The following is a 27115-nucleotide window of genomic DNA, read 5'->3' as shown; positions in this document are numbered from 1 at the left end:
CCAGATTGTCACAGTTCATTATGTAAATATGTTATATAATACAGTAAAAGCTCGTTAATTCGAAATTCAAGAAACTGAAGTTTCATAAAAATTGAATTACGAATTACAAAATATACCGATATAGATTTCAGTATAAAAAATTAACATATGTACATTTTTGAATAACTTTGAAAAAGTTTTTGTGTGAAAATCATTTTGGGAGGTTAAAAATTGTCAAAATTTCGAATTATAGCAAATTATTCATGTGCTAACATCAAGCTACATATCGTCGCTGTAGGATTGGTTTGTTGAATAGACCAAATGTCAAATGTTCAGGAGACAAAAACAAATTGCATTATCCTATGTTTAAATGGAGGTATTTAAATTGTGCCCAATAAACACCCATGGTGGCCGCGCGGCATAAGCGTTGGACTATCACGCCGTGGGTCTCAGGTTCGAATCCTGGGTCTGGCAAGTACACATATTGTTTTTCAATTTGTGTGTGAGTCAGGGTATGGACCTAATAGGTTGAGCAAGTGGCTGACATCCATTTTTCGTAAAAAAACAAAATCTGTTAATACAAAACCTCTACTCTGTGGAGGCCCATATGATCCTATTATGGCTTAATTACATTGGCAGACGCGCAGACCCAACCCGATCCAACGATCCACGCCGACCGTCGTCGACAACGTTTTTACACTATTTGCAATTACATGCGACGATTCAATCGCGTTGTCCTTGCTTTTGATTGGTTTAAAATAAACATAGTGTTGCTATTATTAAAAATATAGGTTGACCGAAAACTAGATATTTCTTAGATTGGTGGCTACACTGAACGCATTCCCGCGCAATTTTACGTCAAAAAAACTGAGCTGTCAGCTGTCAAACCTAGCGAGCATCTGTTAAAATTTACGCGGCCGTTTGACATTTATAGAAAGTTTGTATACTTATTGTTAATTTACATCATGAATAACTGGGCGAGCTTGAATCTCCAAACCAATTGAGTAATTCGAATATCGAAATCGAATAATCGAAAGACTAATTTATTGTAGCGAGTATGGCTATATTTCAAGTGGCTCGGGCGGTCAGGACTCGCCGTAAACGAAAACACTGGGTCAAAAGTTGGTTAATTGAAGAACAGCGTGATCGCCATTGAATATAGCGGGTTTTTTTACGTTCCACACTATATCTTTGGCGTGTATTAATTCGGCGAGGACTGTGTTCTCGGTGATACTCCATATATATTTTTGAGTTTTCGCCATCTTGTAGTTGTTCAGTTGAAATCGACCAGTAGAATGAAATGAACGACCGTTTGCATGACTCGGGAGCAGGCGCGAATTCGGCTATTTTCGTACGCTTTCGGCAGTCTTCGCTTGATAATGAATGGATCGCACGACGGAATAATAGAAAATTTTCCACTTTCGTCCCGATCGCTCACGATCCTTGAAAACCATAGAGAATAGAGTTTGACAGTCGTGGCAGACGATCGGGCCTGACGCAATCTGCCAATGGAATTTGGGATCGGACATGGTCGGAAACTTATTTAAATTGTTGTTTTTGCAGCATATGAATGATGTATTCATTACAAAGTAATTTAAAGAAAAGGATGGTTCTGGTCCATTTAGGTACAAAAAATCATTCTGCATTAAAAGGTTGATTTCGACAAAAACGGACATTGGATAAACCAATACTATAGCGACGATATATCTAGTTATGATATTATGTTGCTTAAGATTGTGATTTTTTTAAAATTATAGGAACCTACTTGTGCGGCTGCAGAGATGTTGCGACCAACTCTATGATAACGGGCGCTGTCGACATTCTTGTATTGGACAAACCCCAGATCAGTATCGATTTCATAAAGGCAGTGGGCGCTAAGCAAATTTACGTTAACTGGACTGTAAGTGAACTCAACATAATAAATGATATATTATATATATGTATAATTTTTATAGTCATACTAATGTAAATATGTGGGCTCATGCGTTTTATATGCGAATTATTATAGAATGTTACTTAGATGCGTGTTATTTTAAGTAACATAATATAACACAGCCCAATTATTTAAATAAGTATGGCTATGCGTGGTCCTTACTTGTTACTGTAATATAAAATTCAACACAGGTGAACGACGGCAATGCACCGATTGAATCGTATAACCTGCAGTACAGAAAGAACGGTACAGAAACCTGGACATACTACTCCACGCCCATCAGCGGAGGAAACACATCATTCGTCATGTCCGGGCTGGTTCCATCCAACTCTTATCAGCTAAAAATCCTCGGCAAGAACTCTCAAGGGTGGGGGCCGGCAAATATTGACACCAGGTGGATAAAGACCCTGGAAGAAGGTATTACACTAATTTTAATCTATCTTTAACAACCGCAGTGGAGTAGTGGCAGAATGCCCACATCTAAAGCTGTGGGTGATTGGTTCGAGCCCTATCTGGCAAATTTGTCTTGTTCTTTTCCCAATGTGTATGCCGCAAGATATTTGATAATTAAAATAGTGCCAGATAATCTTAATTCAATACGCCGATGAACTGTGCCAATAATAAATTGTTAAGTATGAAAGTTTCTACGTATACTGTTCTACCCTTAACGCACGCAGACATTACGTAAGGTTTCGAAATCATTACATATCATCAAAATTTTTTAAACTATTATCTCAATTTGACAACTGGTTTAAAGAATTCTATTTGAGGCCTAATCGTCATTTAACTATCGCCAGCAGAGGAAGAGAGCATGATTAAACTGTCTTGCGAAAGTAAAATGAAATTCGTAAATATAAAACTGGTTGGGTTTTGGACTTTGCTGAGATTACGAAGTTCAGCGAATCCTGGTTCCATTTCAACTTACATTTGCGATGCTGGGTTTTCGGCAATATCTGTGTTATAAACTGATTATTATTATAAATGAAATGTTGATGCGAATTTGAGTATTTTGGGTGTCCATATTCCAAGACAACAGGCTCACCTATCACTCTAATTGATATTAAACGCTGGAAATAGGAAGTTTGAAGACCACTACGCGAGTGGAGAACTATAAGGTTTTAAGTGTTTGTTTTTGGCGAAGCAAAAGTAATAATGAGACAGCTTAGAATATACTTCATTGTTGGGTTTGTTTTGTCGAGGACCAACTTGGAATCTTGTAGTATTATGCCGTGTCCACATTGGCAACAAGTTGCTGGCAACCTCATTAAATTTCACGATAATTATCATAATTTATATGACCATAAATTATTTTAATCGCACTGCCTTAGAATCTTAGATGATGCCTTATATTCTCATTTCTGATTTATATTTTTTCTCATCGGCAGATCCGCACTTTGTTCCTGTGATAGAAGTGAAGGGCTACACAGTGTCTTCCATGACCATTGGATGGGTGCCGCCTCCAGAGAATCTCACGGAGTATATCCACTTCTACGAGCTGTCAGCTAGGGAGACCAACACTCCGGAGGGTTCTGAAAAGCAGGCGATACACTCAGGCGACTACAGAAACTTGCCGTACATGTTTGATAATCTCACGCCCGACACCAATTATACGTACAAGGTTATTATGATAATTATTATGTATTTAATTCCATCATATTCCAACTATGTTCTTCAATTGCTTTGGATATTGATATATTCCACTTACGTGAGTGAGTTAGGTGGACGTTGTTTTATAGGTTTTTAGTCTATCAATCTAATTCACTCAGTGTTCTTCCGTATGTACTTTTATTATTTACTCATCGCAATGCCCACGATGGCTGTGTGGCTTAAGCATCAGCCTATAACGTCGTGGGTCCTAGGTTCGAATCCTGCATCTAGCAAGTACACATATTGTTTTTCAATTTGTGTATGAGTCAGAGTATAGACCTAATAGGTTGAGCAAGTGGCAAACATCCATTTCTCATAAAAACAAAAATCTGTTAATACAAACCTCCACTCTGTGGGAGGGCCATATAAACTTACTACGATCGGACATAGTAAAAAAAAATTTACTCATTGCCCCATTGCCCCAACTCTTCAACAGAGAGTTTCGATCCCAAAATGTGGACAATCATTATGTAGTTTTCACGGAGACAATATATAAATTTATTAATTATGTTAGAAGTAACATAAATTTGGTTTAAATTACGAAGTTGGTGGAATTTGAAACAATTCAGATTACATAGTTATTAGCTATAATTAATTAATGACGAATTGATAGCTTTATAGATAAGAGCACTCACTCAGACAATGAATGATGTTAATTTGAATCCCGCTAGGTCCAAATGTTAATTAGGATATTTTCTAATTGGTATGTTTCTGAGGTACTCATTTAAAAAATCTAACATTCTCAAATCGTGTGAATATTAAATATTGAATTTTTTTTTAAATTAATATCATTCAGTATTTTTTGTACTGTGATGAGCTTATTTCTAAATTGGAAAAGCGAAAGATTTGTGTTGGTATCTTAATATTTGGTCCCATTTTAAAAGTAGTTTTGTCAATATTTTTATATATTGTATTATGTGGAGTAGGTGACATTAAATCATTGATTTTTAAATTAATAAATCATGTCAAATAATATATTTTCTGCCATTGTATAAAATATATTATTTGGAGATGGAAGCAATTATGAAAGAGTTTCTAAATATATTCATCCTATTCATGTCATCTTGTTGTAGGTTCGTTCTTGCTCGGAACTAACCCGTGAATGCGGCCAATGGTCTTCCCCAGTTTACGGCTCGACTATGGACGGTGTGTCGGGCCCGCCAAATGCCGTCACTGTCGCTTGTCGACATGACAACGTCAGCGGGTCTAGTTTTGTGTATGTCGCCTGGCAACCGCCCACGACACCTAATGGGAAAATCATCAGATACAATGTAAGTGCAGTATGTAAAATGTAGGTATATGAAACAAACATATGTAATTATATTATATTACAACATTGTTAAGGGGGGACATGCTCAGCGTAGATCAAAATGGAGCTTTTGTTCTATTTTCAAAGCATGATCCTGGACATTCCTTATACGTTGTAGATAATCTATTTATATAATTTTGAAGCCTAATTATCCTTTATATTTATTATAAACATTTGATGACTGCATAAAGTATTTTTATTACATAAAATAGTATTCTTTTAAACCTCTCGCTCTAATGTTTTAGAATATAGTCATATTTCAGTAGATAACTGTGCAGTGGTGTTAAGATTCTTAACATTTATTAATTTTTAAACGCATTTATAAAACCATCAGTATAATTTATGTCGACATTATTATAGTGAAACATTTACGATAAAAAATTATATTGATAATCTCTTAGAATGAACATCTGTTAAAATATTTGCGAACCTTGGAAGCGATTTTAGATACAGGATAATACAGGGGACTTATTACAAATTATTATTTGTATTTTGTAGTTTCGGAACAAAAATCGTAACTTCTGAAACTTTGGAACAATTTCGCGAAATTACACTTATTGTTATAAATGCGAAAAGTACGGCATTTGTCAAAAATTTTCAGATATTAAATTTTATGGGTTATCATATGAAAATAGATTACGCTTTATAATACAAGCAGTTTTTTATTTAGCACTAAACTTAAAATTCTGTAGAAAAATAAATGAAAGTTTTTATTTATTGAATTTTGATGCTCCATATCTCTCTTTAATTTTTTTTGTTTTCTGTCTTTTAAATCATATTAAAGCATTCTTTTTTTATTTATGTTCAAAAAATCAAATGATTTTTGATGAAACACACACTTTTTGAGTTATTAATATTTTTGATTGTTGGAAGTCAATTTAGTATTCTATATACAAAAATAAAGTCGGTCACCAATGGGTTAAGCTAGAAACACATTACCTCACGGTAAGCTCACGACACTGGCAAAAGGTGTGCAATGTAATTTTACTTGGTATTTAAATGTATCAGAATCACACTGAAGTCACCACACACATATTACACCACACCACCAACATCACGTGTGATATAAAAAAAATATTTTCTGAAAATTTACACATTTACATTACTATGCTAAAATTATGTCAATTACAGTGACAGAGCCAAAGCAGATTATTCTGTTAATGAATAAAAAACTCTACCCGGAAATTTAAATTTTATTATGTTGAAAATTTTTCCAATGATTATGTTGAATATTAACCCTTAACACTCGAGTGCCGCCATATCGGCGGCATTAGAAGTTTCCCGTATTACTCGAGTGCCGCCGTAGCGGCGGCACCGCCTATAAAGTCATTTTTTGTAATATTTTCAGAAATTTTTATAATGCGATTTCAATCAAGTTAGAATGAATAATAATAGGTTATTACATTTATTTGAGAAAGAAGTCGGCAAAAGAATACTGCGTGCCTAATTTCAACATAGTATTTTTATCGGAATCGTCTCTTTTTTTATTCGTAGGTCGTCGCTTGCAAGCAATGTTTTTTTGTCACATAAATTTTATTTATTGAACGTTCCCAGACTAGAGTGAAGTGTTTGTCACGCATGATTTTGAAGTGTGTTTATATTTTTTATTGGTTCTCGCTTGCGCAGGGGCGTCTCGTATAGTTTACAGTTTTATATTTGAATACTGTTCTTGATGACAATACTTACTAGTATATTATGCCGATTCGAAACCTATATAATGTGAAATACTCTAATGAGTCAAATGAAAATTATTACGTATCGATTTATTATTTTTTGAGAAATCTTTTGATAATGTGTACCGCACTGGGAATGAGTTGTTATGAGCACGAAACTAATTTAGGAAATTTACGAGACAGCCGCTTATATTACAAGTGTATTTGAAGGCAATTCATTTGTATCATATTTACAGTCATAATGGACGATTTACACTTTATAGCCAGTTCTCTACATACCGCTATTTCATTACGATTCTGTGATAAGCCAGGATTACATATTGGAGATTGCTTTGTGAAATACCACACAATGAAAAATTATAAATAAACTAAAAATAAGTACAGTATATTCATTATAAATTTATTTTACAGAATAAAAAAAAAAAATTTTTTTTACATTTTTTTCACCAATTAAATGTTTTATATTGAAATTATGCTTTGTGCGGGAAAAAGTCTCGAGTGGGTGGTATGTACCTATAAAAAAAATTTCGAGTGGAAAAGGTTAAAAGTGATGAGCATATATTATATAATTATTATGTGAAGATGGTTGTATTTTCCATTTCTGTAATAAATCCATTTGTAATAAAAATTACTTCAGAAAGATTTCCATTGGAAAATACTATTTTATTATTTTGTTAATTTGTTCCAAAAATGAAGTTAAGAAGAAGAAAATAAAATGATGAGACACCCAATACCAGTGGTACCTCAAATTCTGAACTGTTCGCGAACATGTTAACCTCTCGAACCATCGAGTAGAGTGATATTGAGTAAAGAGAATCTCAATGGCTGGCTTTAACTTGTGGTTTCTGTTTAGGTGGAGGTGTCCGGTAATGCCTCGTTCATGAACAGCGAAGGCATCATGGAGTTTCAGACGTGGGGTCCTAAGATGAAGCACATCATCATGACGGCACGCCACACCAGATTTGACACAATGCCGGCCAACACAAACTTCACTGTCAAAGTCAGCGCAGTTACCAGAACTAAACGAGGGGGGGAGCAGGTAAATACATTAGTTTGCAACCTTCAAGCACCATTGCTAGTTAGTTACTTCCATTAGAGAAAGGATCTTGAAGCGAGATTTCAATTTGAGGGATTCATATATTTAGGAACGACAAACGAATTTTGCATAACTGGCTATCCACCAAACTGCTCTTCACGGGGAGGATTTTTTTAATGAAAATGGATGTTAGCCACTTCCTCAACCTGTTGGGTCTATTATCTGGATGCAAACACAATAAAAATAACTGGGAAATTTGCCAGATCCGGGATTTGAATCCGAAACTCATGAACTTCTTTAGCGGACACGTTGCCACTCGTTCATTCTGCTTTCATGGTGCTTTTTCCTAACCCTTAAAAAAATGGCAGGATGCATTCTAAATTATATATTTTATAACTCGGTACTTAGAGAGCCCATCTGTCTTCCTGAAAGCTTGGTAAAAATGACGGACCAATTTAACTCATTTTCAATGACTGAGATATAAATTAAATCCTGTTCATAATAATACATCAGTTTACATCTTTTACTCATGCATTATTATTATTTAATACATATCTATATAGTTTGCTGACGTATTTATTGATGCTAAAGGTAATGTGGAATGTTTTTATGTCAATTATGTCATACAAACAAAGTTCTTATCATATTAACAATATTTTTATTTGCCTAAGATCAGCATTCCTCCTCTCAAAATTTCATTTCACTATATGAAAGGATTTTGCATTAATTTTACCCTGTATGGAACCACAGATTGTAACATGAGAAACAATTGAATTGAGTACGATATCTCTAATTAAACTTTTTACTATATTTTATAGGTGTCTGTGCAGTGTGCGACACCGCCTGCAACCCCTCCCAGAGACTCCCTGCAGGGATTCCGCTGGGACAAAGTCCGAGAGTATGACGGCAGATGGATGTTTAGACTTTACTTGCCAAGAGTTTCTGAGAGAAATGGTGCTATATGCTGCTATAGGTATGGCACTCCTCTAAAATGGTCATTAATTATATTATTTGCCGATTGGTGCTTGTAATGCCAACAAAAGTCGCAACCTCAGACTAAGATTGAAGGATAGGGAGAGGATATTGTCCGGCTGTATGCGCTTATTTTCTGTAATTGCATCAAAAACGGAACCAATATTTTTTTGTTTTATTGTTATTTTTCGTGTTTTTCGTAATTTGAATTTTTTTTTTGATTGTCAGTCCTGTCAATTTCGAATTATGGGGGTTTTACTGTATGTACATTACACAGTACAACCTCAATTATCCGGAAAAATTGTATTGAAAGTCTTATCGCTAAAATACCTGTTGAATACAATCTCTACAGCCTCGTGAAGAGGTTTCATAACAAGTTTTTGTTTTACAAGAAATTGATGTTAAGACGCTTGCTCAACTTAGTAGGTCCATGCTGTCGGTCCAAACACACATTCATAAAAACAATATGTGGCAACATGCCTCACCTAGATTTGAATCAGAGACCCATGACTTTATAAGCCAACATGTTATCGTTCAGGCAATATGATGATTTTGAAAAGTGTTTGTATCACCAAAATATTTTATTATGGCCACTGCTTATATATGTTTTGACTAATATTCTAAAAAGGTTATTTAATGTTATTGGCATTATCCTTATTTTTTGTTTGTATTCCAAATGAAATAACGTGATTGTTTGGGAATAGATAAGCCTGTGAAAACACCAATTCTTTTATTTTCACAGAGTATTTCTGGTTCGAATGAAGAATGACCAGCGTCTATCGGACATGCCGTCTCCAGAGCACTTGGCTGTATCCTCATATAAAGATGTTCACAATGGAAAGCAGGGGGCTGGGGCTTACATTGCTGAAATATTTACCAGGTATTTGGGTGGCAGAAAATTTATAAATTAAGTTATGACTTGCACGGAATAGGTGATTAATGGAAAAACTGGTATTCCAATATATTCTAATTTGAAATACCAAACCGATTATTGAATTTGAAGATAATGATAGATTCGTGTACTTGGCTTTATATGACAACAAAATAAAAAATGTGGCAAATTGCTCGTTTTTTATTAAAGATATTACACATTTCTAAATTGGTAAATATTGATCTTTTAAATTCTTAGTATTTGTAAATATGGAACTGGTGAAATTTTAAATATCAAACGATGAAGCACAATACATGTACATAATCTTTGTTTCACTTGTGACGACTTACTTTCTTCAAGCCACATTTTCAGCCGTAGCTGTAATCCAAATGTCACTCAAAATTCAATAGCAAAGAGGTTACCCCAGTTATCTGAACTGTGTGTTTGATTCTAAGATTACAGAAACTGCATGGTGTACAACAGACTCGTCCATGCCACTAAATGGTATTTTTTTAGGGCGCTGTGATGTGATAAAGTTCGAAAACCACCAATGTAAATCAGGGTATTTTAATTAATAAACGCGTTTCTTTTTACAGTACAAACCTTCACTCGGAAGTGATCCTTGGAGATGGTTCAGCGCCAGGTCCATCAGACGTTTCTGTGTTCAGGCAGTGTGTGAGGTGTGCAGGATCGGCTTTGAGACCTGTTACCACGACAACAGCCGTACCCATCACCACCACTGCAGCCCCTCCTGTTGTTAACAGTTCCGTCACCACTGCACCCTTGGCTGAGATTGCCGGTCTTACTATTGTGCCGGATTTACCCGCCAATGAACCGGCATTGGTTGAAATTCCAGGGAATATAGTCAATATTGTCGAGGAGCCCGAGAAGGATGACGTTCCTATTAGAAATATCGTGTTAGTATTGCGCAATTTCTAATAGCATTGAATTAATACGGCGATTGTCCCTGGGATTACACACTAATTATCATAAATACTACTAAATATCTCCAAAATGAAATACTTACAATTTTAGACTATAAATTAGTTCATGACAACTATAAAAATTGATTTGCATCATCAAACACAAATACATTGAAGAAAACCCTAAACATTAAATTAGCCACAAGTTATTTCGCATTGCAGACTCATTTTGTAGCAATCATCGTTCTTTTGTGCTCTAAGATTTATTTGACAGGACTGCATTATCATTAAAACGCCCTGCATTTTTTTGTACGACGAATCGTCATGTTTTAGAATATTTAAATAAGCAATCAAAAAAATAGCAAACAACGGTATGTCATACTTACTAGCCAAATATCAAAACAGGTAGTTTATAGCCACAATTGTATAGAAATTTTTGTATGGCTACTAATTTAACCACACTAAATTTTGAAATCGTTATCAAGTATTGTAGGTTACATAAAGATTATACAAGTCACTCTAGTTTTTAAAACTTCTGAATAGATACGTATTATTGACAATGAATATCCTATTTATTTATCTTTTAGGCCTCTAGATAAGATTGCGGAGAATTCTGTTACTCAAATTCCAGAAACAGAGGCTTTGTCCACTTCTCAAAGTGAAGATGTTTATTGTGAGTATATTTTGTAACTTCTTAACCTTTGTCATCTTTATAAATATAGTAGAACCTCGTTAATAAGAACACAGATAATTTGAAATTCGCCGTAATTCGAAATTTTCGTGAAAAAAAAGTCCCTTGAACATTATTTTCATATAAAACCATACCTTTAATTCAAATTTCGTAATTCAAAATGATTTCAGAGTCCTGGCATATAAAAATATTCAATAATTCGTTAACAGTACACTATTTCATGAGCCAGTCATTGAAAATTGTGACAGACTTTTCTTAAAACATGAATTACTTATTTAAGAAGGTAATAAAAATAATCCTGACATTTTATGACCCATTAACACACACGGAACCGGAAATTTGGTAGGCACATCTATGATTGTGAACGATATTGATCAAAATCATTTTTTTTTTTTTTTTTAATTCTAACATTTTCCCCCCATACATTTCATAATTCGTAATTCGAATTTTTTTTCGATTTTCGGTCCCGTGGAATTCGTATTAACGAGGTTTTACTGTAGCTATGTTATGTTTAAATAAAAATATTATATTTCTTCAGCAGTATGTTAAAGTATGTTAATTAAAATAACGGTACCATTAGTATCATTTATTATCATACGAGGGTGGGTCAATAAGTCCTTAGAAAAGCCGACAGGTGGCGCGACTAGTACTGCAAGCGGTTTGTTTTCATGCAGCGGCACTACCGATCCAGTATGCTGCGAAGTTTCAATCAGATTGGTCGGGTTGTTGTGTGTTTCTCGTACATTTAAAAAAAAAATTTGCTTGTGGAAAATGGAAAAATGGAAAATGGAGAAAATTGAGTTTAGAGTTGTTATTAAACATTTTAATATAAAAGGGTTAACAGCAAAGGAAATAAAAAATGAGTTGGATTTAGTTCACGGCATATCTGCTCCTTCACTTGCAACTATTTATAACTGGTTAAATGAATTTAAACGTGGTCGTACATCAACAAAGGATGAACCACGCTCAGGACGTCCTGTAGAGGTGACTACACCAGAAATGATCAATAAAATCCACGATATGGTGTTAAGTGACCGAAGATTAAAGTTGAGTGAGATAATTGAGGTTACAGGGATCTCAAAAGGTAGCGTCATTTCTATTTTACATGACAAATTGGGCATGAAAAATATTTCTGCAAGATGGGTGCCGCGTTTGCTCACAGTCGACAATAAACGCAGTAGGATGGTGGCCTCTAAAGCCCTGTTGTCGCTCATGCAACGCAATCCGGATGAATTTTTTCGTCGCTTTGTGACTGTAGATAAAACATGGATACACCACTATACTCCCGAGACGAAAGAACAGTCAAAGCAGTGGATTGCGAAGGCAAACCATGTCCAAAGAAGGCGAAAACCGTAAAATCAGCTGGCAAGGTTATGGCTACTGTATTTTGGGATGCACGTGAAATTATTTTCGTTGACTATTTGGAAAAAGGAAAAACAATAACAGGGGATTATTATGCATCTTTATTGGACCAGCTAAAAAACAAAATTGAAGAAAAACGGCCTCATTTAAACAGGAAAAAAATCCTCTTTCATCAGGACAATGCCCGTGTTCACACATGTTTACGATCAATGGCTAAAATTGAAGAATTGAAGTTCGAATTGGTCGACCACCCACCGTATTCGCCAGATTTAGCCCCCAGTGACTTTTTCCTTTTCCCAAACTTAAAAAAATGGCTAAGTGGACAACGTTTTTTTTAAATGAAGAAGTCATCGATCGGACAAATGCTTATTTTGAGGACCTTCCGAAAACTTATTTTTCTGACGGTTTAAAAAAAATTGAGAAACGTCTAACCAAGTGTATTGAGCTCCAAGGAAATTATGTTGAGAAATAAAAAAAAATACAAAAATAAAACCTGTTTTAATGCTTTTTTCTAAGGAATTATTGACCCACCCTCGTACATACGCTTTGATCCTGTAATTTTTTCAATTAAGGAGAAAGTATGTTAATTTGTATTAATGTCATTGATTTTACAGCATCGACAGAAAAGATGGATTCCAATAAGAAGAAAAAGAAGAAAACGAAACGGTACTATTCAAAAGATATCATCGTTGAACCGGAGCATGACTACCAATCATCTTCAGCGTTAAAGACAGAGGGGGGACACAGTCTGCAAGACATGAACGACTACCAAAGTATGCAGCGAGATGCCCCCGCACCGATGTTACACTTTCCCGTTGACAGGGAATCACAGTCCAGCTACAACGGCGAGCAAAAGTTTATATTGGACGATGACTTCTTCATCACTCAAAGGATTTATCGCCAGAATAGACTAAAGCCTAATATAGAAAACTATGAGAATAATCCGACCAGTGACGGAATTGATGACGCGGTCAGCAACGAAGACTTGAAAGATGTCGATGATGATGATGCGGTGTGGGATTCTAGCGTGCAGGAGAACAATGACGATATCGATGTCATAGACTTCGGAACCGTGCCCAAAGATAACACGCTCAGTCGGGAATATTTGGGGAAGCATAAAATTATCGTCAAGAGACAAACGGACCGAGAATTTGATCAGCTTATCACTGAACGATTCGGCCCCCGTAAGACTGATTATATGTCTAACTTTCGGAATACCAACGAAGAGGAAGAAGAAGACAGTGATTTTTCCTCAAAGAACTTATACAATGGCCGATTTGGTGGCCACTTTAAAGACCGTTTGAATTCGATAGACAGTTTCAGTTACAGTAGAGGAGAGAAATGGAGAAATAAGCATTTCGGTAAACACAGTCGTATTGCTAAACGGCAAGTGGAGTCGTCAGATTTCGTCAAACTGATGAAAGATCTTGTTGGTCCAGAGGGGAAAGAAGTACTTCCTAATCATAGAGGAGAAAAAAGCCTCAGCGAAGGTTCACCGATCAATTCCAATCATGGGAAGGTAGAGTTTAATGAGAGATTGAAGAAACTGCAAGAGCAGAAAGAAAAGAGGTTGGAGGCGAGGGAAGAGGTGGTTGATTTGAGTAAGATGAATGTTAACGATGAGAGTAAACCAGACTTGGTAGACTTTGGGAGCTCAGGATCGGGAGATGCAGTCTTTACAGTGTTTGATGGGCAGCTGGATATTGACTCCAATTACACGGGATTTGTCGAATTATTAGGTAAGTAACTCATTAGTTACATGTTGTATATTGCATTTTTCATACTGTTCGAATGACATTATCTCACAACAGTGTTTTGCTCTATCGAATTCAAGCCACTTACTTCGGCAGTAGCTGGGCTAAAAAAATACGGACTAATAGATGTAAATTATAGTTTGTATTGTTCATAATTGAAATCGATTTTTTTTTACATTGGCTCTACAATCCAAAGTAGTTTTTGGTCATCTCATCTCAACAGATTTTTAAAATTAGAAATGGATGTTAGCCACTTGCTAAACATATTAGGATAATTGGACAGATGAAAGGAGTCAAACCCGAAACCCACAACTTCATAAACGGACACGTTACCTCTCGTTCATAATAAATATGTACTCATTTGAAATATTTATAGCGTATTTTTTTGTACACAGTTCATTCCGAGAGCTCAGTGATGATGCCGGTATACAGCGATTACTTTTCAGTCCTGAATCCTGGGCCTGATGATGTTCCGAATTCCGATAGTGTCCTACTCAGTGTTTTGAAGGTAAATCATCAACCTACTATGCTTACCGCATGTGACTATTGTATCAATTATTTGTATGCTGATTTCAATAATGTAATTCAATACTTACTATGAAATGTTTCAGATTGTCGTGGGATGTGTAGTTGTGGCTTTATTGCTAGCGTTAGCGCTATGTGCGGCACACGCATATGGCAGACGCAAAGCAAGACATCAGGGAGCTGAAGCACAAACTCTTCAGATGACACTAAGGTATATGACGCATAATTAATTATTTTTAACTATGTAAGTACAATATATTACACACCTAATTGGATATTGGATTATTAAAGATCAGTGATTATCCAATCGCCTAATATAATGATATTATCATATCTATAGGCTATAGGCTATAGCGAAGGCTAGGCTATATCATATCTATAGGCTATAGCGAAGGCAATACATATAACTATTCTTTGGATGAAATTATTTTACCATGTTTATCGAAAAACCTAGTTTAGGTAATTATTAGGATATGCTAGGATTTTTTTCTCATATTTCATTTAGTTAGTGCTTTTTGAGACTGCAATAAATACCGTGGTGTGAACCACTGTTTGAATGTATTATTTTGTTACAGGAATATATACCAAGGTCTGAAGGGTGGTCGACATCAGCTTGTGTCACACAATCCACCTGACATGCCTCCAATCGCCAAGGACAATCTACTGGCTGCTTACAATGAGAGGCAGAATGATTCGGGGTATGGGTTCCAGAGAGAATTTGAGGTTAGTACATACTTACTTCACACTAGCACTCTTCGGTATTGGACACAACTCAAAACTGAGGGTTATAATGCACATATTACTACTTATTAATACTTAGGACATGACAGATTATATAACCGACAAAATATTAAACTTTTTTAAAAAAAATTACAGTCAGTCGTTAGCCAAACCATCAGTTATATTGAAAAAATGATCGAAGCTGACGTGAAAAACATCCAACTCGATATCAAATGTCTCCACCAAAAATATGCTTTGTTGAAACTGTCTTCTTTATAGGACAATATCACAATATTCTATATTGTATTTTCGCTTCAGTGTATTGAAAAGTGTGCCACAAGTGGTTCTGTAAATGAATCACATATGGTCGGCTTACTATGCAAACCTTCTATGTCGGATAGAGTTAAAACATATTATTAATTATTACATTTCTTTTATAAATAAAAAAGTTTTTTCTACAATATTATTTGAAGTGCACTCTTTTTTGATAGGTAGTAATACCTAAGAAGAAGGACTCACATGTAGTCTGGTAAGATCCTTCATCGGGCATTACTTCAGGTTTGGGAAGTGTAGACATCATCGGGGCACAATTAGTCATGACACAGAAATTTTAATTTGACAGTGCCGCGCGGAACTACATTTATTTACATTTATGGTATACATTGGCTCAGCATGACTGAGATAAAATACATCAAATTGGCGGGGGTTACGCATGCCGGCTACTTGAGGGCACGCGACATTTAACTGGTTTGCACTACACTTTATATTATTACCACGTAAGTGCGTTTACACATTCTTTATTGATAACACTGTAACACTAGGGACACAATAATTGAGAGGCGGGCGATCGCGCAAGTTTGCTCGCCGCCCACCAACATGCTACGGGACACGATTTACTCGTATTATGCGCTCTCAATGTAGGTTTTGACTGATTTTCAAAGGGCATTCTTACATTTGGTGGGATCTAGTCTCCTGAGGAGAGGTACAAGGGGTGCGGGTTATTCGAGAGATTTTTGAGATGGTCACTGCGCTGGTCAGTGTTCAAGGTTGCATGAAAATTCCAAGAAGGGGTCCAGGTACTTGGCCCTGAATTAATGACAGCCGTCAAGCGACGCGTTCGCTTGTGAAACATTTATTTGTGATATTATTTTGTAAGGTAGGGCTGTTAGTTGGTGGAGTGTTTCGATATTTTTGGTTAGATTACTGATTTGATATGGAGTTCTGATGCGTGATTTGGGGCATACTTTGGGGGGGAGGATATATTTGATGACGGTAGGTAAAATTTTATCATAAATTTAAAACTTTTTTATTTATGAAAGAACTGTAATAAATAATACGTTTTAACTCTATCCTCAACATTTTTCTAAAACAGACGGAAGGTTTGCATAGTACGCTGACGATATGAAGTCTATTTCGTACCCCTCAAATTGAATCGACAAAGAAGGAGGGAATTATTTGAAAACTTCATCACTGGATCAAAATCATAGTAATGATACCTACATATGTAGTAAAAAAGTCAATGGGGGGGTACAACCTCAATCAGGTCATTTTGTATATATATTTTTTTTTTCCGACCATATCCGATCCTAATACGATCATATGGGCCTCCACAGTGTAGAGGTTTGTATTAACAGATTTTGTTTTTTACGAGTAACGGATGTCAGCCACTTGCTCAACCTATTCGGTCCATACCCTGACTCACACACAAATTGAAAAACAATTTTTATATTACATATTGTCATTATACCGGTTTTTTTATCAATACACGACGACAGTTGTATCTGCCCTTTCTCTAATAAAACGATTTACACATAAAAGTTATAAAGTTTCCACAGTTAAACCCCATTAATACAAATGTGGTTAATTCGAAATCAACATATTCACTCGAATTCATAAAATCTATATCAATTTCCACTGATTCAATGAATGAACCATAATAGCCATCACTGATATTATTGACTTGAAAGAAATTGTATCAGAAACGGATGTTTTTAGTCATACATTTTGTGTTTCGTAATTCGATTTTTTTTCAATTTTCAGTCCCATTGATAATAATATGTAATATGAGGCCCAGTGATAGTAGTGTAGTGAAACCCAGGCTTTGTAAATCACATAATTATATTCTAACCACACTAGGAATTAATACCAGAGCCCCCGGATGAAACGTCAGCGCCTTGTGTACTGGACTACGAGACCTGCCTAACCTAAGACCTTATTTCTAACAAGACTAAGTACCTGAAGTTCTGAATGTGTTTCATGGGGAAAATTTTTATGTGGTATTTTTGTTTTAGCTTCTTCCGGATTCATTCCCGGATCGAACAATGGAGGCTTCGGAGGCCAAAGAGAATCTCGGCAAAAACCGATATCCTGATATCAAAGCTTATGACCAGACGAGAGTGAAGTTGTCTCAAATGGATTCCATTGTCGGTAGTGATTATATTAACGCCAATGTTGTTCTTGGATACAAGGTATGATTGATTTATAATATTTTTCACTAAGACCATATTGCCATAAAAGGTTAGTTACATTTTTGTAATGACTTGATTTTATTGTCTGTTAGGAGCAAAAGAAGTTTATCTGTGCCCAAGGTCCGACAGATGTGACGGTGAACGATTTTTGGCGGATGATATGGGAGTACAACCTGGAGTTGGTGGTGATGCTCACCAATCTGGAGGAATATTCCAAAGTGAAGTGCTCCAAATACTGGCCCGATCAGAAGCAGCAGGAGAAGACTTATGACAATATTGTGGTGCAGCATTTGGGAGAGAAAAGGTAACAATCGAATTCGTTTGTGTTCACATTTCAAAATAATAGTACCTGTACACGTGCATGGATTTACTTGCGGCAATAGTGTGTATTTTAAACTATCGCGATAATAACTGTTTACATGTAAAAGTGCTGACTGTCTCGCCAATCTCATGCTTCAAGAGTAAGCGAGACGCGATGTTGTCCTATTTGACATGTCGTGAAAATCGGTTAACCTCAAAATGAGTCTCTGTGCGGTGTACCTGGTTTTTTTACCGGCAGGTTCGCTACTATCGCTCTACTGCGCAGGCATAGATATCAAACAAATCCAACTGTCGCATGAAAATTTAGAAGCCTCTGAACTTTTTTGATTCATGCGTGCAATCTTGCAACTTGTACGATAATATGTTCACACATACATTTTCTTGTTATGGCCGCGATAATACATACTGTCAGCAGTAAATACATGCACGTGTAAACGGGGTATAGTGACGCTCAGACAATAATAATACCACATAGTCTTTTCAGATATTTACTGTTATAAGTAATGTGGTATTTTCGACTTGCAGTGTAGATGTCGATCTGATGAAATTATATGTATTAAATTAGATTACTATCTTTTCCGCAGTCTACAAAATCATATTAATGGGGAACAGTTCAGTACAGAAGATGATGTCCGAACGTAGCTTGATTTATTCTTCAACTCAAAACTGAGAGAATTGAAAATTTAAGGGCAAAATAGGAAATAATCTTAAATAATATATCTTGGATTAAACTTAGAAAAAATAATTTTTTTGTTTTTTTTTCTATACAGATATTCAGACTATATTATCAGGGAACTGAAAATTAGCAAATCTGCTCTTACCAATTCAAACAGCAACAGTCAGATTATTGAAATCAACGGTGTTAAGAAAAATGGAGGTATGAATAACTTTATATTACGAAATGATTAGAAATATACGTACATTTTGTATTTGAATGAATTTAATAATATGATTAAATTTGTTTGGTGTTTTTTGATGTTGCAGTGAATGAATGCAGCAATGGTAATGGTACTGCGAGCGGTGCTAATGATGAAAGGATTGTCAAGCAATATCATTTTTTGATGTGGAAGGATTTCGTAGCTCCAGAACATCCATACACCATCCTCAAATTCATAAAAGTAAGATTCTTACGACCAGTAAATTATATTTCACATGTTTGTTTTTCACTAATCATTAATTATTGACCCATTGGAGACAATCAGTGCCAATTTTACGCGGCTTGTCCTTTGGTAAAAATGCTTAATTTTTTATTTTTAGATATTACTTAAAATCCTACAAATCTACCTACATAATATTTGAAGAGAGAGATATAAATTTAAATGTTTTTCAATACGTACACATTTAAAAAAAATATTGAAATTAAACATAATATAATAAAAAAAAAACTTGAATGAACTTCAAAATTTTATCTGGCTGTTGGTCCACTTTTTACTCATTTTAAATCTTCTCTGCCTTCAATGGGTTAACTTGTGTATCTCATCTTTCTCCCTTCTCTTTTCATTCCTAAATTGAGGACGGGAGAATGCGTAGTAATTTATTCACGCAAAACAGTCTGTAAAGTATTTTCATATTGTGGTGATCCAAATTCTGAATGAAAAAAAATGAATATTAACTTTATATTTGTTATCATTTTCTTTACATATGGGTCATTGGTTCAAATCCCTATTGGGAAAAATTCACATTTTTTTTTATTTTGTTTTTGATCCGTAGTAATGTTGTAAAATCATACTTTGAAAAAAATTGGTTTATATAACCTCCACTTATGGTTCTGACTACGAGTGACAACGGCAATTTACCCTTTTTTATTGTTTCTTACAATGATCGAGTGAATTATTTTAATATATCACCGGTGTATGTGAAATAGAGTGAAAGAACTATCTATAAGTTCATTTCAATACTCTGCAGTATGCTTCATACGCAGTCTCGTCGGTATTGATTTATGCCGATAATTATAACCATACCGTTGAATCTTGGCCCCGTACGTCTTTTTGGTAATCTTTGGATCCATGGATCCCCCTACACTTACAGGTATAAATCTACGCCTTTGACCCTAGCTTAAGTTTGTAACCACTGCATAAGTGCTATAAAATCGCAGCCAAGACATGGATCTAGAGTAGAATTGATTCTGAAATTAATTTAATACACCAATCAACACGCCTTGTCATGTTTAACAGAATGTGACAAATTATGTACCATGATGATATGGGTATTAAGGAATATGATGTAACCTGTAAAGCATGTTGCTACTTTTAATTTTCATTAATTTGCAGCGAGTAAACGAAGCGTGTGGCGTTGGCAGATCAGCTCTGGTGCATTGTTCGGCTGGCGTCGGCCGAACGGGAACTCTGGTCGCTTTAGATTGTCTTCTCCAGCAGTTGCAGGTGGAAGGACATGTCGCGGTATTTAACACAGTCTGCGATCTCAGGAGGCAGCGAAATTTCTTAGTTCAAAGTCTGGTAAGTCAAAATCTTTGTTGTGACTGTGGTCAACAAGAAGAAATAAATTTTCATATGTATACCTTATAGGTACAATTACATAATATTTTTTTTCTTTGTTTATTACAGAAACAGTATGTGTTTGTCTATCGGGCGCTTTTGGAGTTTGCTCAGTATGGTGACACTGAAATCCCAGCTTCTAGATTAAGGACATCCGTTGACAGATTGAGACAGACGGCTGAAAATACAGACACCTGCGCAATGGAAAATGAATTTGAGGTTTGTTTTGTTTGTAATTTTTATTCTTACTACTTGTGATTTCGAGGGAATGTCTTTTCTATACTTTCATGTAATAAGGTTCATTTTATTCATGAAAATATGCTTTGGCTTTTTGTCAGAAATTAAAGCAGCCGTTGATAGAAATGCTGAAGCCGTGTTCGGCGGGAAGAGCTCCGGAGAATGTAGCCAAGAACCGGAGTGAGCTGGTCCTGCCCTACGATCACAACCGAGTCATCCTGTCGCCCATTCCCACCAAAGAAAACTCCACCTATATTAATTCATCATTTATCGAAGGTACACTTTAAAACATTCGAGTTTTGAACAGCTTATTTCAGTCTTAATTTAATACCTTATACCTTAATACCTACCATGTACATATTTTGGCAATTTGAAGTTATCAGTTGATAGTTATTGGAATCACCGAATCGAATATACATATATGACGTGCTCATAAGGTTGAATGATTGTTTATTTAAAATTTACGTCATCTGAAAATTCTCCAATTTAATTATAGCTATACTATATTCTACGCCTGCGATTCCCGAGCGGCTTACGCGTCGGCCTATAATATCGTGGGTCCCAGGTTCGAATCCTGGATCTGGCAAATACACATATTGTTTTTCATTGTGTGTTTGGAGTCAGAGTATGGATCTAATAGGTTGAGCAAGTGGCTAACATCCATTTCTCATAAAATAAAAATCTGTTAATACAAACCTGAGCCCATATGGTCTTCATAGGATCAGACATAGTCAAAAAAAAAATACAATATCTTCTACCTAGTATTATATACAGTCGAACCTTGTTACGAGTGAATTTTGTGTTATTACGAGGAAGATGGGACTGACTGAATTTGCTCGTTATAAGCGGTACTAGACGGTAGAAGTTGTTTATTGTAATGAACGCTGGTAGGTACCTACGGACTTCACAAACCTTGAATTTTTCAACCATGTGCATGGATATTTTTTCTGTATTGTCGGTGAAAATAACAATTAGACACTTAACTAGTGTCATAAACTTAATCCGTGCCCCGGCGGCATCCTGTCCGATCGGATTTTATTGTTTAGGATCGAAATATTTTTAAACGATCGACCCATTAACAGTATTTTAGCTCGGTTTATCCGATAAGTTGCTCGTTATAACACTGAATAAATGTATGGAGAAAATCATAAACCAAATGTCAACGAATGTTTCCTCATTACATCCGAGTTCTCGCTATGTCCGAGATCGTAATAACCGAGTTTGACTGTATTCATATTTACATATTTTTAAATGTACAGATTGATTTTGTCCAATACTATTTTGCGCACAATGTAGGTGTTATTATTGTCACCATTATTAATGGTAAATTTAATTACTATTACTGTTGATCATGTGAACAAAGAGTCCTTAAAAATTCAATATCACCCACCAAATATGTGAGAAGTCACCAGTGACATTTTGGTTAAATCTGAGTTGTGTGCGTGTGCTTTTTTACGATTCTCCGTGGGTAAAAGAAGTCACTTATTGACAAATTTAATATAGTATACCTCATTCGATATTCTTCTATTATATAACATTTTTTTATCAATAACTTCTTCCATTAAGTTGACAGTATTGGTTAAAATCAGTTCAGTAAATTTATTTAAGTACATATAAAATAACATCTAGGATAAGACCCATCAAATGTATTTGTTACATCAAATACTATGAATCGCTTATATTTTGGTTACAGGTTATGACAATGCGGAATCATACATTATTACGCAAGATCCTCTCACTTCAACAATAGCTGACTTCTGGAGAATGGTCTCCGAACAAGAAATAACCACCATAGTTATGCTCAGCGAGGTGTGTTATGTTTAATAATAATTTCGAATGAATTTCATAATTTTTTACACTACACTTCTACAAAATTACAACTTTTAAAACCATGTATAATACCTACATTTACACAAGCAGTTAAAATGGTGTTTTGATGTAAATGATTATAATATGTAAATTGAAATGTATTTTATTTACATGTAGCTTGGGGACGGAGATAAGAAATGTCCACGATACTGGGATGATGATGTCATCCAATACGAACACATCAGCGTCAGCTACCTCCAGAGTGAATCCTGTCCATATTACACTAAAAGAGAGTTTGAAGTCACCAACACGAAGGTTTGTCAACGCTTCGGATTTGATTAATTTTGTTTTTTTTAAATTAGAATTTGAGGATTATCTGTCACTATAAAAAAGACCGTCAGCCAAACCATCTGTCGTAGCTACTGGAAAGATTGTTGGTGTTAATAAAAATGCAGCAAATAAAAATGTTTCCTTGAAACTGGTTCTATTTATGGGACAGTGTTTTTGGACATTCGTTGTCACATTGCAATTATAACTGCTATGGCGGCTCACTGTGTCATATATTTCTCTTCAGTCTCTTGAGATATCTCACGAGTAATACTGAATAATGTCTGAAATTTATTTCATATTTTCAAATTGAACCACCGAATATTGAAGCAATTACTTGAAGATGTCACCATATCAGAGTGATAGCAATTACAGGTACAATCTTCTCATGAGCTCCATCTTAACATTTTCTATTTTATTATGTTGAAATTTAACTCACATCTAATATTGTGATATATTATAATCAATCATACAATACCTTAAATATTTAAAATCAATTTATTTTCTTTTGTAATATGATAATGATGATTATAACTGTCATTTTATTACTACGTAGGTGATCCCTAATATAGAACTTTGACCAAATGTTAAATATTTCAAAAAATACCGATTTTATTTGTCAACATCAATTCAGCAGTTAAAATTCCTAACTGTTCGTAACTGCAAGGTTTTAAATTGAAGAAAGAGTTTAAAAATCCTGTCACTTATTACATGTTCCCAACGTGGATGTAGCGCTTGTCTTCAATGGGAGAAGCCAATTTTCATGAAAATCTATTCAGTCGATTGTAGCGAGTACGCAAGAATGGAAGAATGATGCCTGAATTTTTATAATAAATATTATGTACTTATTTGTTTAGAATCAAGAGCACCTGCGAGTCACACAGTTGCAGTACCACGGGTGGCCAACGGTGGCAGGGCAGGTTCCCGAGGTGACGCGGGGAATCATTGAACTCGTCGGACAGAGTGGACCTTCCCCGCCCTCACAACCGCCACTCTTAGTCCACTGCAGGTATGTTGACTTGTTGATGTGTCATGCCATTCGGCTTCTCCAAAAATGTTTGTTTTCACCGGTCGTTTCTCTTCTTCCCAAGTCTGTAATCCAATATATTGTCAAATGTGTTTCTTGCAGTTACTAATAGATTGATTTCTGTTTCCAGTCTTGGGACAGATCGTTCTTCGATGTTTGTCGCGTTGAGTATCTTAATCGCGCAGTTAAGAACAGAAAAGAGAGTCGATGTCTCCACTGTCACGCGGAAAATGCGAACACAAAGGATGGGATGCCTGGACACATTTGTAAGTCACAACTTAAATTAAATTATCTACTTATTAATTTTTATACTAGGTGAATTTTCAATTTGTTCTTATAGCGTTACTCAAAAAATGCATAAATATCCATTGTCGAAAGGCAAAACCACAGAAGTGACTGGCTAACTTCTCAGTAGAGCAAAAATAATCATTTCCCAATGCAATCTGAATTAAATTTGATGTGATTGGTTGATTTTAACCCTAGGTATAGGTAAATCATTCTACATTGGCACCATAGGCGATTCGCGCGTGTATTGAATTGCTTGCGACAATGCCTGTTTCAATGCTAGCAAACAATACCAATACAACTGCAAGCCGCATTTGCCGTACCCATGGTGCCACTGTAAAACGATTTACCTATACACGTGTTTTGATTTTTTCTACTTGGTATTTTAATCATTTCCAATTTTCTCTGAAGGAAGTGTTTTTTCCACTGTTGTGTCAAGATATTGTAATTTTTTTTTATATTCAAGTGAAATAGAGATTATTAATGTTAACGTCACCTTAATTTTGGCCACGGTAAGGTGTACTTGGCCAAACCTGACTCAATCTGGTATTTCTACAATGACATCAAAAAAACAATTAACAAACTCACACAGACATCCAAAAGTAATATTTTGAGGTGGTGCCTCAAATGCATTTTTTTTTGAAGAAAAGATTTTTTTTCTTAAGACATTCTGAGAATCTGTTTTACCGTTCCGGAAAGACCGGAGGTGTTCTTCTCATTATTTCAGACAAAATTTATCAAGAAATTAAACATAGCGTTAACGTAGCATTCAAAGCTAATAATAATCTAGGATTAAACTTAAAAAACAGTAAAGATAAAATCAACAAACTGGAGAAAAGCGGAGTTTTTAAAATAACATGTGGCACATGTAGTCTATGCTACATTGGCCAATCTGGCAGGTCAATAAAAACTCGTTTAGAAGAACACCTCCGGTCTTTCCGGAACGGTAAAATAGATTTTCAGTTTGCTAAACATTTGATATCAAATTCGCATAGCATCAGTAATGTAAAGTTTGCATATATGTAATAAAGGTCTAAAATTGAATTTACTCGAACAGTTGGAAATTAATCGCGAATTATCCAAAAGTAATCACATAATTAATGAAAATTTGGTAATGCATTCGTCGCCACTATTAAATATAATTTAAACACACGAATAATACAATTATACTAATAATATTTTAATTGATTAATAATGTCAATCTCGAACAGTGTAATTTTGATAAATTTTGATATCCTTTAAAAAAACCCACTTAGGGTTTTCAAAGTATTAATAATATTACAATTAATAATAAGTGTACAAATTCATAATATTGCTGGAACGAGTAAGAGAATGTATTCTGTCTATCTATACACGTGTAGTATTTAAGCAAGAACAAGCGGCCTATCTGAATAGTCTTGATAATGGTGTTACAACCGAAATAGCTATCGACAAACCTTTTTTAAAAACCTGTAGAATTTAATATTAATTATATTTTCATTTCTTGTCTTCTGTATGTTCTATTTTATTTATTTACAAATGCGGATTTTGGCGTACATACAAATTCGTCAACTGTCAAAGCAGAAATGCATAGACTTAATGCAGACATGCTTTACTTCTTGAAATGTCCAAACAAAATCGGTAAAGTAGGATGTTTATGGTAAAACAGTTTTCTGGGCATAGAAAAAGGATATTATTTGATGGCATTGGCTATATCGAAATAGTTTGAAATGTGCGACAATATGCAGTGAAGGGTAAACTTTGTTGGCATTTCAGAGTTTGGATTATGTTGGTGTGTGTGATTGTGTTTAATTAATTTTTTTAACTTTCCAGTTGCAATATGAATTCCTGCACCGTGCCATTGTGAACTACGCTGAACTTCACAATTTACTCACCGATAGTTGAAGTGACTTCTATTAAACCAAATATATATTAACAGACATAAGAAGAATTCCAAATAGTGGAAATCGACAACGGACTCTTTCTGTGACCGCTGTGCTAAATCTGGTACTCGACACCGGTAATAAAAGAAATATACACTCCCTGTTGTCCACGTCCTGTTGAAGGGATTATACTAGGCATATTTTGGTGTATGTGCTAATCACCCACACACGCATGCATGAATCCACATTCTAGATTCTCATGTGCATTATTGTGAAATTGTATAGTCCGTTCGCCCACCGTTGGCAGAGCACAAATTAGAATCGTCATTAACATTATTACTATTAAAATAATATATATTTAAAAATAAAAAAAGAAACATCAAGTCTGGTAGTTTGTAATTAAGAAAAATTTTACAGGTGTATGTGTGCCATGTTTTTTTTAGTTCACTTTAATAAACATGTCATATATGATAATATTATATATTTCCAATTTTTATAAAATGTATAGGGTTACCTTAAAATTAGTTACGCCGCTTATCAATAATGGATACATAATGAAGATCAGTGTTTGAATCTCGACTGTGCCATAACGTTTGTTCAATTTTATTTTATTTTGAACAAATCGTTGGGCTGTTAAAACCGTAATATTTACAATATCACAATATATTATACTTTCTTTTTGCCTGAAATGTTTATATTCTCGTGTGTACTATTTACATATTTTATTTATAGGTACTGAATGTGGTTGTTGGGCGTTTGATTGTTTTTATTCTTGTTCATATTGTATATTTATAAAGTCCTGTATACTTTCTAATAATATTATGTTTAAAATAATGATTAGTCATATACCTGACATTAATCCTATGCTATCTGCAACCCGAAAGAGTGT

General features: G+C 35.0%; 1 protein-coding gene across 1 annotated transcript in view; it reads left to right on the top strand.

Moving 5' to 3' along the window:
- Positions 1–26570, top strand: part of Ptp69D (Protein tyrosine phosphatase 69D) — a 39635-nt gene extending 13065 nt beyond the window's left edge. Inside the window, exons 5-29 of the mRNA XM_085953770.1 lie at positions 1737–1879; positions 2104–2329; positions 3298–3530; positions 4633–4830; positions 7395–7580; positions 8396–8550; positions 9292–9429; positions 10017–10337; positions 10931–11016; positions 13011–14135; positions 14546–14658; positions 14762–14886; positions 15251–15398; positions 17687–17863; positions 17956–18167; positions 18955–19061; positions 19169–19302; positions 20455–20640; positions 20749–20898; positions 21018–21192; positions 22610–22725; positions 22903–23040; positions 23910–24061; positions 24210–24345; positions 26177–26570. Of these exons, the coding sequence (XP_085809896.1) occupies positions 1737–1879; positions 2104–2329; positions 3298–3530; positions 4633–4830; positions 7395–7580; positions 8396–8550; positions 9292–9429; positions 10017–10337; positions 10931–11016; positions 13011–14135; positions 14546–14658; positions 14762–14886; positions 15251–15398; positions 17687–17863; positions 17956–18167; positions 18955–19061; positions 19169–19302; positions 20455–20640; positions 20749–20898; positions 21018–21192; positions 22610–22725; positions 22903–23040; positions 23910–24061; positions 24210–24345; positions 26177–26248 (4952 nt within the window). The 3' untranslated portion in view covers positions 26249–26570. The remainder of the gene's footprint in view (positions 1–1736; positions 1880–2103; positions 2330–3297; positions 3531–4632; positions 4831–7394; positions 7581–8395; positions 8551–9291; positions 9430–10016; positions 10338–10930; positions 11017–13010; positions 14136–14545; positions 14659–14761; positions 14887–15250; positions 15399–17686; positions 17864–17955; positions 18168–18954; positions 19062–19168; positions 19303–20454; positions 20641–20748; positions 20899–21017; positions 21193–22609; positions 22726–22902; positions 23041–23909; positions 24062–24209; positions 24346–26176) is intronic.
- Positions 26571–27115: the final 545 nt, after the last annotated feature.

This window comes from Rhyacophila brunnea, unplaced genomic scaffold, assembly GCF_057557595.1.
Source record: "Rhyacophila brunnea isolate RB1 unplaced genomic scaffold, BYU_Rbru_1.0 scaffold_4, whole genome shotgun sequence".
In the NCBI taxonomy this organism is placed as follows: Eukaryota; Metazoa; Arthropoda; class Insecta; order Trichoptera; family Rhyacophilidae; genus Rhyacophila; species Rhyacophila brunnea.
This window is presented reverse-complemented; position numbering and strand designations above follow the sequence as displayed.